The sequence below is a fragment of the Athene cunicularia genome (assembly GCF_003259725.1).
Source record: "Athene cunicularia isolate RWA chromosome 10 unlocalized genomic scaffold, athCun1 chr10_part1, whole genome shotgun sequence".
In the NCBI taxonomy this organism is placed as follows: Eukaryota; Metazoa; Chordata; class Aves; order Strigiformes; family Strigidae; genus Athene; species Athene cunicularia.
This window is the reverse complement of record NW_020799112.1, coordinates 22,074,409-22,088,999: the sequence shown is the minus strand read 5'-3', so window position 1 is coordinate 22,088,999 and position 14,591 is coordinate 22,074,409. Positions and strand designations below refer to the sequence as shown.

Below are 14,591 nucleotides of genomic sequence, written 5' to 3'. Positions count from 1 at the left end.
CAGTAATTTGCAACGAGCTGAATCCCTTCCCCCCCCGAGCGCCTACAGGATTCAGCCCGTAGTAACTGCTGCTGCAGCATTGCCTTCTGGGAATACCTCCTTTTAATTAACTCTCTGGTCAAGTTTTTTACTCTGACTGAGCTGAAACATGATGGCATTCTCTTGCCTGGGGTTGATAAACACGCACACACCTATTTCTGAAATCTGGCCATGGCCTGGAGCGTGACGCAGGCGGGACGCGCAGCCAATGACACGGACGCGCCGCAGCGGCCAATCCCCGCGCAGCAGCCGCTCGCGCAGACACGGCAACAGCGGCAGCTGCTGTGCAGGAGAGAGATGGGAGCGTTATTCTTAAATATATTTCTTATTAAATAATTTATGGCCTGCTTCAGCAACAAATCTGCTTGGCTTCCATGCTGTGCCAAGCTGCAGATGCCCGGAAAAATCATCATCTACAGATTGTGGAGTGTGAAATTTGGATGGCTTTTGTATGTAGCTGCATCAAGTATTTGTGTATTGTATTTTTTTTTCCCTAACAAAATAAGGGTGGTAAGCAAATATTCAGGAAAATATCAAATGTTTGGAATCTGTTCTCCTTTGAAAGCATCTGCTCTGTTTTTAAAACATTCAGTTTCTTTGGATATTTTCATGAGTTATTCTTGCACACCAAAGGAAAAGTAGTCTTGGAGTGGGAGGTGGGGAACAGGCATATAAATAGATAAGAGAGTTAGTTTAGATAAGTCATTTTTCTTTACCTAAGGGTGTTAAGACCTCTCAAAACTCACTTCTGTCATATTAACAAGTTAGCATTTCTCTCCTCTGTGCAAAGATAGAGGTAACGTGAGCTCACAGTGTGCAAGCTTGTGCACTCCGCATGTATAAATCAAAGCTACCAGGCTTCAGAAGTGCTGCATCATACCAGCATCTCCATTCCTGCTGTAAATTGTGGTCAAAATAAATCTTGCAAAACTACTTGGACTTCTGCATCACCTTTCATGTGTTTTTTATTTCTATGAAGAGGGAAAGACAGAAGCTTATACCCCACACAAGTCCACTGTTGGCAAGTGTTGATGGTGTTTCCATGTTCCAGTAGCCTCTTCTTGCTGAGCTTATTCAACACAGTGATTAACTCTTCTTTCTGTTTTCTTACTCCTCTATTTAATTTGTGAATTCACATCTCTAACTGGATAAAAGTGAATGGATTCATCTCCCTTTTGAAAGGAAGAAAATGAATGAAAAATGCATCATAACATACGGCAGTAGCACTTGGGAAGGTTGAGAGCTTGCAGCTGAATTTCAGAAAGGAGGTGGATGAGAGCTAGTTCACCTCTCTTGTTGGTGTTGTGATGCCATTTGCACTGACAGAATACGTTGGGCTGTAAGAAGCTGTGTTCTCTTGGGAACACACGGTTCTTCTGCCAGCTTCCTCTGGGAGTTATGGGCAAGTACAGTCTGGAAAATCCGGGGACTCCTGCAGCGCTGCCTACCATGTCATCTACCCTGCAGAGAGTGGATGCTCCTTACATCGAGTCTTTTCAGTGTTTTCTTGTAAGTCAGTTTTACTTGGGTATCTTCTCCCTACTGGTAAACACCCTCTTGGAGTCAGCCAGGTGTAGATGAGCTGAGTTTAGAGAATTAGGGTTTCTGTAAATGCAATCCTGCAGTGCTTACACAGACAAAATCCCCATTTGCCCACAAAATAGTTTGTTGAGCCTCCGGTAAACACTTGGGGCCTCTTATCTCGCTTCTGTTGCAGTGATGCAGGGAAGAGAAGTCATTCATATTTAAGTTTGGTGCCCTGAAGATTCACTTGATATGCTTAATATGGATTAGGAGATGTTTGAGTCATCCCCTATCTCTTCCCTTTAGCCTGTAAATCATTAATCTGTGCTTTACTGCCTGCCGGGCCACTCGGTGCCTCCTGACGCATGGTTGATGTGCACTAAGTGTTTAGAATGTTAACTGACAAATCAGAAGAATATTCAGAAGCTAGCACAGGAGAGGGTGGTAGGTGTATGAGTACCATGTCTGTTAAATAAGACACAAGATACATACTCACGTTGTTTCATAGCACTTAACCAATGTTTTTATATAAAACTCCCTGACAGGAAAAGGGTGGGACCTATCGTGTTGTAAAGTCCAGTTCTCTCTCAGAAGCAACCACCTATATATTCCTTTTAAAAGCCAATCAAACTCTATCTAGTTGTTTTTCACCGCTGCTGCTGCTGCTCTTGGGAGTGTGACCTGCAATTTCATTTCTCTCATGGGTTTCAGACATCTGGTTTCCATCCTACCCAATTTTTAGGACTCATTTCTGTGCTGGCATTGTTCATCAGCTTAATGAGAGCCTACCTCTCCCTATGTTTCTTTAACCCATTTTAAGAGACCAGTTGTTTTGCTGGATTGGATAAGCCAAGATCTTGGTTTTGTTTCATGCAATAGGTCCTTTATCATTTGCTGTTCATCAGGATTTTTCTGCCCAGGAAGAAAACAGCCCCATCAACTGGGCTGCATAGCCTGGCTGTCTTCACTGGCTTTTGGTTAATCTTTTTTTGTGGTTTAATTCAGGTGCACTCCCAAGTATATTTTATGTCTTGAATATCTTTAATACTTAACAACAACAACAAAAAGGCCTTTTCTCCTTATCACGTAGGGGAGCTCTGTACAAAGGAATGTAAGCAACCGCATGTCCATTGTCATTTCTGTCTCTGTGCAAACCTTCCCTCCCCTGTTTTTTTTTTTCCACCCACCCTTCAAATAAGCAAAACAGCTCCTGGGCTCAGAGATGTGCCAAGAGTGCAAGTAGCAGAGAGAAGAGCTCCAGGGAAGAGACTCCTGGTATGTGTTGTCAAGTGAATGAGAGACCACAGATGGACATGGCGGGTTCTCAGCCGAGCCAGGAGGAGGAGGGGCCGTATGGGATGATCTGTCTGAAAACTGAAATTACATGATAATAGCTCAGAAATCACAAGCTTGCAGGAGCTGCCAGTGTGGGTACGAGGGGACCATGTAACTGTGTTTTGCTGCTAGCAAGTAATTGTCTTGAAACAGATGTGCTAGACTTGAGGAATGGTTTTTTTTTTTTCTTTTTTATTTATTTTCTCCTAGGGAGGGAATAATTTAAAGTTGATTGGTAGGTCCCTAATCCTGTTTTGCTGTTGTTTGGGTTTTTTAATTTTGTTTTACTGATGATTTTCAGTCAAAGATACTACTGACTGTGGTAGAGAATTTCAGAGAGCCCTCCTTTGCGTGCTCTTTGAGACTTAAAGGCCTGTAATCAGCATCAGTAAGTGACAATGACCCACCTTTTAGGAATTTTCAGCGTCCAGTTAAAATCCATTGGAGCCTGGCAAGATGCAAGGGGAAAAAAATGCACAGAGATCTCTCTATTACATGTAAATTGGTGTCTGATTCCTAAGAGAGTGCAGCAAGGCAGAAGTGTTCCATTGTATTAACATCAAACGGACATGTCCAGAATCCAGATTTTGAAGCACGTTTGTATGTCAATTGGATAAAAACCTTGATGTCCCTCCCGTACAGAAACCAGACTAACAGCTGCTGTGCACCAGGCGGTGGGCAGCATCTCCTGGTTTGGCCGGGTAACTGGGCGAGGTGGGTGTACACAGGCCCTGCAGGGGAATGGCAGAACCAAATAGCATGAAACTGGCTGTTTGTCATCATCAAAGTCATTACATTTGTGGCAGCGCTTTTAAAGCGGAGGGTACCTACATATAGCCAAGGTAAAGGCTGTGCAATAAGCAGTATTTTTACAGAGAAATAAATGCAGTGGAAGTATCTCAGGAAATATATACTGCTTTCTATAGAGCTGCAGTTTTCAGAGAAGACGTTTTGACTGACCTATTTGGCTTCAAATGCCATTGCTAATTGTTACTGGTTTTACTAGGTGATGCTGGGAATGAAACATCTGTTTCAGGAATGCTGCTTTGTCTTTTGTTTGTGTCTTTGTTTGCCTGTATGTACCTGATCAGAGTAGCAGGCAACGTGGTGTATGAATTGTTTTCTGCTCTCCTGCTGATGCCCACACAGGGTCGTGTACAGTCACAATCATCTTTTCGGAGGCAGGTTGTTTCTGTGTATTGCTGGTAGAGGACTTCTCGTGGGAAAGGAGATCATTGCTATCTGTTTCTGACTCTGACTGTAGGAAATCTGAATGAGAAGGCTTTAACGTTTTGGGCACATCAACATCTGTGAAACACCACGAGGCACTTGAACAAAAGGCAGCGTGGCATTCATACCTTTGTGCAGCCTTAAGCACTTGCTGTGTAGGTAAATCTTCCACAACAGTTCCGAGTTTTCTCCTCTGCTTTCACGTGTTTGTGATTTTTCCAGATCATTCACGTTTTGCAGCAAAATCAACAATTCTTGTTCTCTGCCTCAAGGAGATATTTTTAAAATATCTCAGATGTTGAAACGTGAATAGATGTTGAAACAAAATTCCTTCTGCTGTTTTTGAGAACTGAAGACAGATAACAGTGCCCATTTTTCTAGAATAAGTAAAATTAGCAAAATAATTACCTTTTGTTGCTTTGCTCCCCTACATCATCAGGTTGCGTAGTCAGTGACATGAAGATCTACATTTGTGGAGGCAGGTGAAACCTCTGTTAATTTAGTTCCGTTAATGAATACCTATAAGGATGTCTATAATTAAGCAGCTCTCGCAGTTCAGTAGTGGTGCTGTGATAATAGGACTTGGTCCTCGGTACGTGTGTGTTACACCTATAAAGGTGAAGCAGATTCCCTGGGAAGGTATGTTTTATAAATTTAGTTCTGTTAAGGACCGTTGAACAGAAGGTGTGTAGTTAGAATCTTTCTCTGGACGCTGACAAATCTCTTACCCACTGCTTCAAAATATTGCTGCAGGACTTGAGGCCTTACCACACTCAAGCTATATTTCAGGCTAGAACAATGTCTCGGCTTTTATTATGTCCTGAAATAAGTGAATTGAAACATTTGCTTCAAACTAAGTTGTGGAGTAAATCTTAACTGTGCTCTAGATAATGCCGCTACTTGTTATGTCTCCACATGACTTGTCTTTGAACTCGGTAGAGAACAAGGCAAAAACTATGGTATTAATAGCTCTGTTCATACATTTTTAATGCATTCAATTCGTTGTGGATAGCTTCATTAATGTTAAATGTGGTTCTAAATATGGATGGATATAAGTGTTTTCTTTTGAAAACCTTTGATGGAGTCTAGCATGCAGGCTGGCCTCTTGTATTGACTTTGATTCCATTCACGCTTTCTTTCTCTCTCTTGCAGGAGCTATTGTGACAATCTTGGCTACCACCCATTAAGTGCTGCTGACTTTGGAAAGATCATGAAAAATGTCTTTCCAAATATGAAGGCCCGTCGTCTAGGCACAAGAGGCAAATCAAAATATCCTTTGCTAGAACTCTTCTCAGTAACTTCTGCACTTGCCGGGAGAACATCTGTCATTTATAGCTTAACTATCAGCTCAATGTAGAAGTAATGTTAAATAAGAAATGCAGATGCTTTCCCAACATTCTTTAAAAATTATTAATTGCAGTAGTGTTAGGTTGCAAGATACAACTTTGGAAACAAGTACTTAAATTTAGGTTCTGATGCTTAGTTGTCACAGCAGTGAGGAATCAAAGAAGCTTTATCATCTAGTGCAAAGGGAGATGCTGGAATAAAGGAACTTGCCTTATATATGTGCAGTAACTAGTATTTTATTTGCTGTACAGCTCAGAATTATCAGAACATTTCTTGCTTTTATATCATACTTGTGCCCACCAGTAATCTAAAAGTTAGTTGTAAAGCCAAAGATCTGTCTTAAGCTGTGCTGCAGATATTTCATAAAACTGCCTCCCCTCAGCTGTTAGCGGGCTTGGAAGAGAAGAGGGAACTGGGAAGTTGTCACAAAAGCTGACTTCAGATTTGGAAGGCACGATCCCAGCCTTGTGCTGTCAGAGGGGACGCAGCTTCCCTCACTGCGTGGTGCAGACCTGAGATACGAAAGATGATTCAGAGCAAGAGCTTCTGGGATGGGGAGCGCTGTTTCTCTCTTGACTTCAGTCTTGTTCCCTGTGCCCAAAGTTGGAATCCGCTTCCTTCCCTGTGTTAGTCCATCCCAGAGGGTGTACAAAACCACTACCCCTTTTAATCGTAACTTAAACCTTGAAGTACTTCAAAATCTGATGTTGTCATAGTCTAACTAGACATAATTGTTACAGGGAGAACGATACACAGATCTTGGGACAGATTTGTTTATCAATTAATAGAATGCCACTGTGAAGGATTTGAGGCAAGAGAGTCTGCTCATATCACTGGTGGGTCTGCTGCTTCAGTGTAGAGGCAAGAAGCTCAGCTGAGAAAGGAATGCAGTAATAAAATCGAAAGGCTACAAGGATGTGAGTTTTTCTCAGGGTTTTCTGAGGCTCAGCTGCAGTTTGTCTAGTCTTTAGCGTGCTGACGTGTTCCATTAAAAAGGAAAAACTGATAGTGATTTTCAAAGTAAGTTTTTTCATCAGCAAGAATTTTGTCTTTTCCAAGTTGAGAATCACTCATGGTAGAAACCATCGTCAAGGGGTGCAATACCCTCTGCATCCCCCGGGGCCCACTCCTGCTCCTCTGATGGGCTGAGTGGGCAAAGCCACTGCAGTAAGCAGGGGAGGGAGGGCATGAAAAGGGCAAAAGGCATCAAGGTGCTCGTAGGCTCCAATTACAAAGCACTCCAAAGAAGTAGCAGTAGTGATACGGGCACGCTGTAACACTGGCCCTTGCTGAGGTCTCACTCCAAGCCTGCACTTACAGAGAGAATTAAAGGCTAGCAGGTAGCCCAGAATTATTTGTCTTCCACAGAGGGGAAAAAACCTTCCATGCAGTAGTAAATGGAGAAGTTATGTGTCAGTTAAATTGTTTCATAAAATACAGTGTTGGATTATCTAGCAGTGGAGTCCAAAACTTGGTAGTGATGTTCTAGGTAGAGCTAGAGAAATTTTAAGGAAGAAATCACATGATGTAGCTTCACCAAGGGCATCTCTTTGAATTGTCCCCTAAGTTTCTAATTCAGGATGGTTAAAATGTGGCTTTATCTCAGGCTTACCTTAATACCTAGCCTACTTACATTTATTTTATTGTAATTATGCTCCATCCAGGTTAGCACAAGCCAATGCAAACTCCATGGTCTGGGAAAGAGAAATACAGACGTATTTACAGAACGTGAAAAATTAGTGATCCTGAAAAGGGTTTGCATGTTACAGAGAAGAGACATTGTATGTGAACTCCTAGAGTAATGCTGTGGAGAGAAAAAAAGGCTGGTTTGAGTTTTAGACCAACAAACAAGTGAGTAAGGGTAATGGAGGGAGTATATTTCTTTATACTGATTTGATGAGATCAAGGTAAGAAAAAAATCTGGGTATTTGTGTCCATAGTTTTACCAAAGAATTATCTTGGGTGGGGAGAGAGCCACAGAAACTGTGTGAAATCTTAGGAAGAAATTTCCTCATCAGTCATTTTATCCTGTCATGGGGAACTTCTTCAGTTTGTGGAAGTCCCTTAGGAGAAGGGAATGTTATGAAAATCAGCAAAAAGAGGCAAAGCAGAACACCTCATGATTAAGTAAAACCTAAATTTGGAAACACATTTTTTTAATAGTAATTAACTTTTGGAAATGCATTCTTCGTCTGATTTTTAGGCCTGGTTTAGGAAGGGAATTTAGTCCAAACTTATGTTAATGATTTAAATATTGACTAGCTAGTTGAGATTACTTGGCGTGGTTTAGTGGTTCTTCGAAGTCATCAAGTGGAGTTCATCGTGCCCAGGCTCACTTGCTCCTCTGCATGGTGCCCTGCCCCAGAACCGCCTGGTTCTGGCGGGCTCTGAGACTGCGCTAGCAACAGTCACTCTTGGATCTGTTGTTGTTTGCTTACAGAGCCTGCGAGGGGTGTCGGAGGAGTTACTGCCCTTCCTTCCTATCCCCCAGCTAACAAGCAGAGATGATTTAGACCTTAATTCTTGTTCACATATTGCTACAGCGGACTGAGGAAGAAGGCTTTTGTGCATATGCCAACGCTGCCCAACCTTGACTTTCATAAAACTGGAGATGGGGTATGATATGTATTTGCTTATTTTATATCTATTCCTGCAGATTAACATTTATGTTGTTTTTCCGTCCGCAGCTTTCAAAACAAAGAGCTGTGTAGTTTTTAAGGCTTTTTTTACAATACTTACGTTCTGAATCATAGTTTGATGTTTTTCCTGTAAAGTTCAGAACGAATTGCAGTGCTATTAAAGAAACCTAATTTAGGAGGTGAAGCCCTTTCACAGTGTTGCTACCCACAAGCTGTATCTTTTTCACTCTGATTCTGGTTTGGTTTTATTGTATATATATTAAAAAAAAAAAATGCTAAGGAAGAGGAAGCCCAGTGAAAGAAGCAGTTCCAGGGTAGCAGTGGCAGCTGAGTTGACAAGACTCTGGATGCAGGGAGCATCAGTTGTTGGTGGTCCAGATATTAGGATTCTCTCTGCAATTTTATTCCATAATGCCTTTGGAAACGTTGAGTAGATTAATGTTAAGACATTTCATTTTGATGAATTATATTACGTTGTGATCTCTCATTCTCCGTATTTCATGAAAAAACTGAACGTACTACTCAACTTTTTGTGTGTTTCTGATCATCATTTGCTCTCTATTTTTGTGTTCATGCCTTAATGACCCGTTATAATTGAAGTAACCTTTCCTCCTCTGTTTGTTTGTTTTAGTTGGATGGGGCAGAGCCGTCTGGGCAGCTGCAAAGTGCTGATGAGGAAGTAGTCTCTGCGGCCTGCCGGCTTGTTTGTGAATGGGCCCAGAAAGTGCTGAGCCAGCCTTTTGATACAGTCTTGGAATTGGCTCGTTTCCTTGTCAAAAGTCACTATATTGGTACCAAGTCAATGGCAGCTTTAACAGTAATGGCAGGGGCACCAGCAGGTAATGAGATAACGCTGAATCAATGAAATACGGATTTTTTTTTTTTTTTTTTTAAAGAGTAATAACATCTTTCTTTGGGGAAGCACTTCAGGGCAAATGTTAAAGGCTGACTCTGAGCACTGAGCATGTATTTACGTGATTTTAGGCCACATAGTTGCAAATTACTTTTCTTGCTGGAAGTCTGGGTAGAGGGATCTGAAAATAAGCAGTGCTCTCCGGTTTCGTTTGCAACTCTCCCATCCCTCCAGGGAGGACCCATGTCTTTTAAAGCACTTCAGGCCGTGTGAGTAATTGTGCTGGATTTATGTGCTTTGCTCAGGAGTTCAGTGCCAGTACAGTGCTGGTAACCGTTGGTGTAGTTGTATTTCTGTCTGATAACTTGCCCTAATTTGGAAACAATTGTCTGTCTTAATTTTCTCTCAAGAGCAGATTTTCTTACAGGCGTTTCTGGTATGTCAGATGCAGATTTTCCTGAGATGTTTGGTCAGTGTCAGGTAGTACAAGCACATCAGCTGCTGCAGTTACTGATCACATTAGAAGTAAGAGCTTGAGGAGCATTGAGAGGGACAGGAGAGCCTTCTCCAGGGGCAGTTGTGTGACTGAGGTTCCAGCATGCGATTTCAAATCTCCATTAAGGATCGAGGTAAAGAGAGGAGTTATTTTGTGTTTTGCTACATCAGATGAATTCCTGTTCTATTCAATCCCTGGGAAAGCTTACATTTGATGTGATTGGTTGTACATCTGCTTTTATGTTGTTTCCCTCTTCATGCTCAAAATCAGTCACTTAATAATTTGAAGTGGTTTTCTGTGGCTGTGGATGAAGTAAACTACAAAAAATGATGGATGAGGAGGGAAGTGCAGGTCCACAGTATGCCCCTCAGGCTTCCCTCTGGGAGGTTCTGCCCAGGCCCGTCAAGCAGAATGCGTTTGGATCAAGGCAAATCTCTTGAGTTGAGACAGGCAGTTTCAGATGGAAACTGGTGGTCAGGGCTGTAGGCTGGGGTGATCCCCTTCTGGATCATGTTCTCTCTCCTTCAGGCTCTCTTTCCCTTATTGCAACTTGGAACTGAGGGGTAGCAGCAGCAAGTTTTGCTGCCTGTGTGCTCCTGTTTTACCTGTTGTTGCTTGGCTTTGTTGATTCTGCTTGCCATGAAGGAACACTCACATAACTTCCCCCCTTTACTTCCTTCAAGAGAAGATGGTTTCCTTCAAGGAAAAGGACAGTTACTTCCAGTGCACGCCTCTGGCTTGGGAGTCATTTCAGGAGAGGTTCTTTCTAGAATGGTGAAATATTCCCATTCCTCTTCATTGCGAGGAGCTACGGTGTCTCTGTGTCTTAACTGAGGAAAAAAGCAAACTTTCACCCTCAAAGAAAAATTTGTGAAGTTTTTTCCTCATAAATCTGCCTTCAGTATTCAACCCACATAGATGGATTGTGTTCCCTTAATGGCGATATGTATTTGTGTATTTCACTGCTCTGTGAAGGAATTGTGCAAGTGGAGACATGTTGGAGTGTTCAGGCTCTCACAGTGCTCTGACTTCTGCTGAGAGACTGGGCTCCCACACCACAGTTCCTAGGCATGTACTGGGTATCTGAAACCAAATACTTGCCCTAAAATTGTGTTGATTAATTTATAATTAAGAGTTATTTTAAAAGCTGTGAAACCTTCAAAGGGTAAAGTAAATGGTGTTAAAGCATTTTGAGAAGGGCAGTTCAGCAGGGTCAGTTGGTCACTGAGAGCATGCTAATCCTCTTGACTGTTAATAAACAAAAGATCATAAATGTGATGTGTTTTTGTAAGGGAGATTGGGACCAGCTGCACAGATGAGACTAACTCCATGTTGTTCTCCCTGGAAGTACCACTTCTTGTGATGAGCAAAAGCATTGTCTCCAGTAAAAAATGTTCTCCTGTTCTAATTTCCATAGGGGTTGTTTCATCTTTCTATCCTTTTTTTTCTTTTTTCCTGGACACTTCTCTTCTTGCCCTTCTTTCGCCATTATTCCTGATCTCACACAGGTTGGGATCCATTCTGATTGCATTGTGTTTAATGCCTTGACTAGTCGATAATATCTGCTTAGAGCTGCTCCTCTGTGACACAGACCCACAGCTTTCTGGAAGGATTTTTCATTTTTAAAGCTACCTTAGAAATAACAAAAACACGGATGCTGAATTTTGAAGGTTCATCTAGAACATAACTGCTGCCCTCTACTGTCAGTGAAATGAAATGCATTGTTTTTTAGATTTTGCTGACAAAGAACTTGCAGTTTGGGATTACTGGAAACAAGATGCCAGTACATAGTATTTTAGCAGCTAATGCCCAGCTTGTCTAACAGATGGAGGTTTTTCCACAAATGTGGAAATAAACTGAAACACTGAATAGATCTGAGCATGAAGTGGATGGGAGCACCTCATGGAGGAGGTGTTCCCAGAATGCTTGTGGAGATCCCTTCCATGTATTCTGTGTGGTTAGATACGGAGGTGCCACTACAGCAGACAGGGTACGTCTGGTTTCATACTTCCTCTTTTATTACTGTATATTATATATAATGATAATTATATATAATGATATATGTTATAGGTAGATATATATTCATACTACTTTTATATTCAGGAATAAAAGGGATCCCCCAGCCCTCAGCTTTTATACCTACTGCTGAAAGTAACTCCTTTCAACCACAAGTGAAGACTCTGCCATCTCCTGTTGATGCCAAGCAGCAGCTGCAGCGCAAGATCCAGAAGAAGCAGCAAGAGCAGAAACTGCAGTCTCCTTTGCCAGGAGAGTCTCCAGCAAAGAAAACGGAAGGCACCACGACCAACGGCGTGACCAGTATATCTAATGGAAGTCCTGCAATTCTGTCTCCTCCGCCTATTGGCATTGTCGTGGCAGCTGTCCCCAGCCCAATACCGGTAATGTTCTCCAGCAAATCTCTAGAGAAACCACCTTAAAAAGTGTTATAAATTGCCGGTAGCTAAGTAGTGGTGTCAGTGGGACAGAAAAATGGTTTTCACTGAAGGGCTCGGGTCCCTTGATGTCACTGTGACGTACCACCTGAGTTACAGGATCGATACAGAGGCAGGAGCATTCTGATCACATAGCACAGGCCAAGGTTGTCTTTGAAGTCCTTGACAGTGGGATTTCAGCTAGCAATAATTAAGGTTCTGTGTGGGAATAATTGTCCTTGAGATGAAGTTTATCCAGACAAGTGTGCTGATAGCAGTCAGGTGGGTCACTGAGCCCCTAATAAGGAATCTAAATTGCCTTTCATTGCCCCAGCACATTTAGTGGCAGCAACAATTTTATTTTTGCATGAATGTCTATAGTATGGAACATCTTTTGTCTTTCAGCCATACAAAACTGGGCTGGGGGGGAAGGTTATTTGTTTTTAAGATGTTATCTGTGTTGTTGATTTCAATAGGTAAGCCAGTTTTTCTGCCTGGATAGTGAGTTTGTATTTAACTCGCTTTTGAAACCTTAACAATGAGCAGTGTTTTGAGCACATCCTCTCCTCTTTAACCTTTGTATGTCTGTCTTTTTGGTCCATGTGGTGAAGGATTGTATGAGACTGCTCTTCTGCTAATGAAAGGGTCAGAGTAGTGTGTAGCCCAGCACCTCATGCCTTAAAAATTGAGGCCACATATCTGTCTACTAATTCTTAGGCAGGAAAATAGAAATTGTCTTGTATATGGTTGAAGAGCTTGTTTTGTTTAAAACTGACATTCACTCGCTTTGGTGTCTTGAGCCGTGTTGTCCTTCACCTCTGAAACGCTTGGGGATGGGGTGGTCTGTGGGCTTTGGGGACCTCCTGCTTCATCACCACGCCTTTTGTCTCTCTCCGCAGGTGCCAAGGACCAGGCAGTTGGTGACGTCCCCAAGTCCTATGGGATCGTCTGATAGCAAGGTCCTGCCGCTCAACGTTCAGGTGGTCACTCAGCACATGCAATCAGTCAAGCAGTCACCAAAGACTCCCCAGAACGTTCCTGCCAGCCCAGTCGGTGACCGCTCTGCCCGGCATCGCTACCCGCAGATCTTGCCGAAGCCAGCAAACACCAGCGCTCTCACCATCCGCTCTCCCACGACAGTGCTCTTTACCAGTAGCCCAATCAAGACTGTTGTGCCCGCTCCGCATGTGAATTCCTTAAACGTGGTAAAAATGACAGCAATATCTCTTGCCCCAAGCAGCAGTAGTGTGCCCGTCAGACAGACACCTTCAGTTAGCAGTAGTGCGGGAGCAGCGGAAGAAGGGAGGACTGGTCCACAGATCAAAAACGGATCTGTTGTTTCACTTCAGTCTCCAGGATCCAAGCCTAGCGCTGTTGTGGCTGCACCTGCAGTCAAGATCAAAATGGAACCAGAAGCATTGCTGGATGAGAACTCAGTACAGGGCCAAGAGAGCTCTGACGTGACTAAATCCATGAAGGCAACCCCTGACGTGCCTCCTGCTCAACTAATTAATTTTGAGGTTGCAACCTTGAAGGTTTCAGCTGATGATGTCATGGAGGTAAAACCAGTTAAGGGCTGTGATCAGGAAGCTGAAGAGGCAGGGACCAAATATAAAACGCAGTCTATTGAGATCACACCAGTTTCTTCAGCAGGCAATAATCCAAGCACTCTAAAGCTCTCAGTTGCCAGTCAGAACTTGTCCAGCACCAGCATCGGTTCACCTCCTACTGGTGAGTCTACGATTAAAGAGAAGACATGCACTAAAAGCCCAAGAAAGCGACAACCTTCTACACTTCAGGATTCCCAGGTACCACCTGTAAAGAAACCACTGGTGGAGCAGCTTTCGGCTGGTAACGCTGTGGAGGGTCAAAAAGGAAACAGTGTTAAGAAGTCTCCAAAGGTTGGATCGTTAGCTAACAGTGACAATACAGCAACACTTGCTCAAATTCCCAGCAACGTACCTGTGAAGGTCCCTGTACCTTCTGCAGCTGCAGCAAGCTTAGCAACAGACCTTTCTTTGAGCACCAGTTTAAATACCAGTGATTCTACTTTAGGACAGCAGCTTGCATCAGCACCATCTCCAGATATAAAAGTGAAATTGGAAGGAAACATGTTTATCATAGAAAATGATTCAAAATCTGATGGCAGCTTTAACCCAAATACGTGGCACCATATCACCAAAACCTCCGACTTCGCATCTGTGAACTGTGAACAGCAGCAAGAGATCAGTGTTATGACTATTGCAGGGCAGTCTGGCTCCAGTGACTTACAGGAATCGGCGTGGGAGCCGGTGCACTGTGAAGGGATGCAGCAGGATGCCTACAACCAGCAGCTGCAGAGCCAGATCCAGGAGTCTTCCCTGGGCCAAATGCAAGCACAGTCCTCAAATCAGTTACCTCTGCAGTCTGAGCTGAAGGAGTTTGAACATACAGTCCCTCAGTCAAACGAGAACTTCTTTTCATTTGACGATGACCTCACTCAGGACAGCATTGTGGAGGAGCTGGTGCTCATGGAGGAGCAAATGTCCATGAATAATTCCCACCCGTATGGTGGCTGTCTAGGGATGGCTCTCCAGAGTCAGGCCGCAGCCCAAGGAGCTCCCGTGTCATCCCACCCCGGCAGCGCGCACTTTTACCATTCGATCCATAACAACAGCACTCCCATTCACACCCCGACGCCCACCCCCACGCCCACC

At 43.2% G+C, this 14,591-nt stretch overlaps 1 protein-coding gene across 1 annotated transcript in view; it reads left to right on the top strand.

Annotated features, from left to right (window-relative positions):
• RFX7 (regulatory factor X7) overlaps positions 1-14,591 on the top strand; it is a 29,958-nt gene that overhangs the window by 9,857 nt on the left and 5,510 nt on the right. The window contains exons 4-8 of the mRNA XM_026856419.1: positions 5,281-5,397; positions 8,007-8,091; positions 8,746-8,953; positions 11,567-11,862; positions 12,795-14,590. Coding sequence (XP_026712220.1) covers positions 5,281-5,397; positions 8,007-8,091; positions 8,746-8,953; positions 11,567-11,862; positions 12,795-14,590 — 2,502 coding nt within the window. The remainder of the gene's footprint in view (positions 1-5,280; positions 5,398-8,006; positions 8,092-8,745; positions 8,954-11,566; positions 11,863-12,794; position 14,591) is intronic.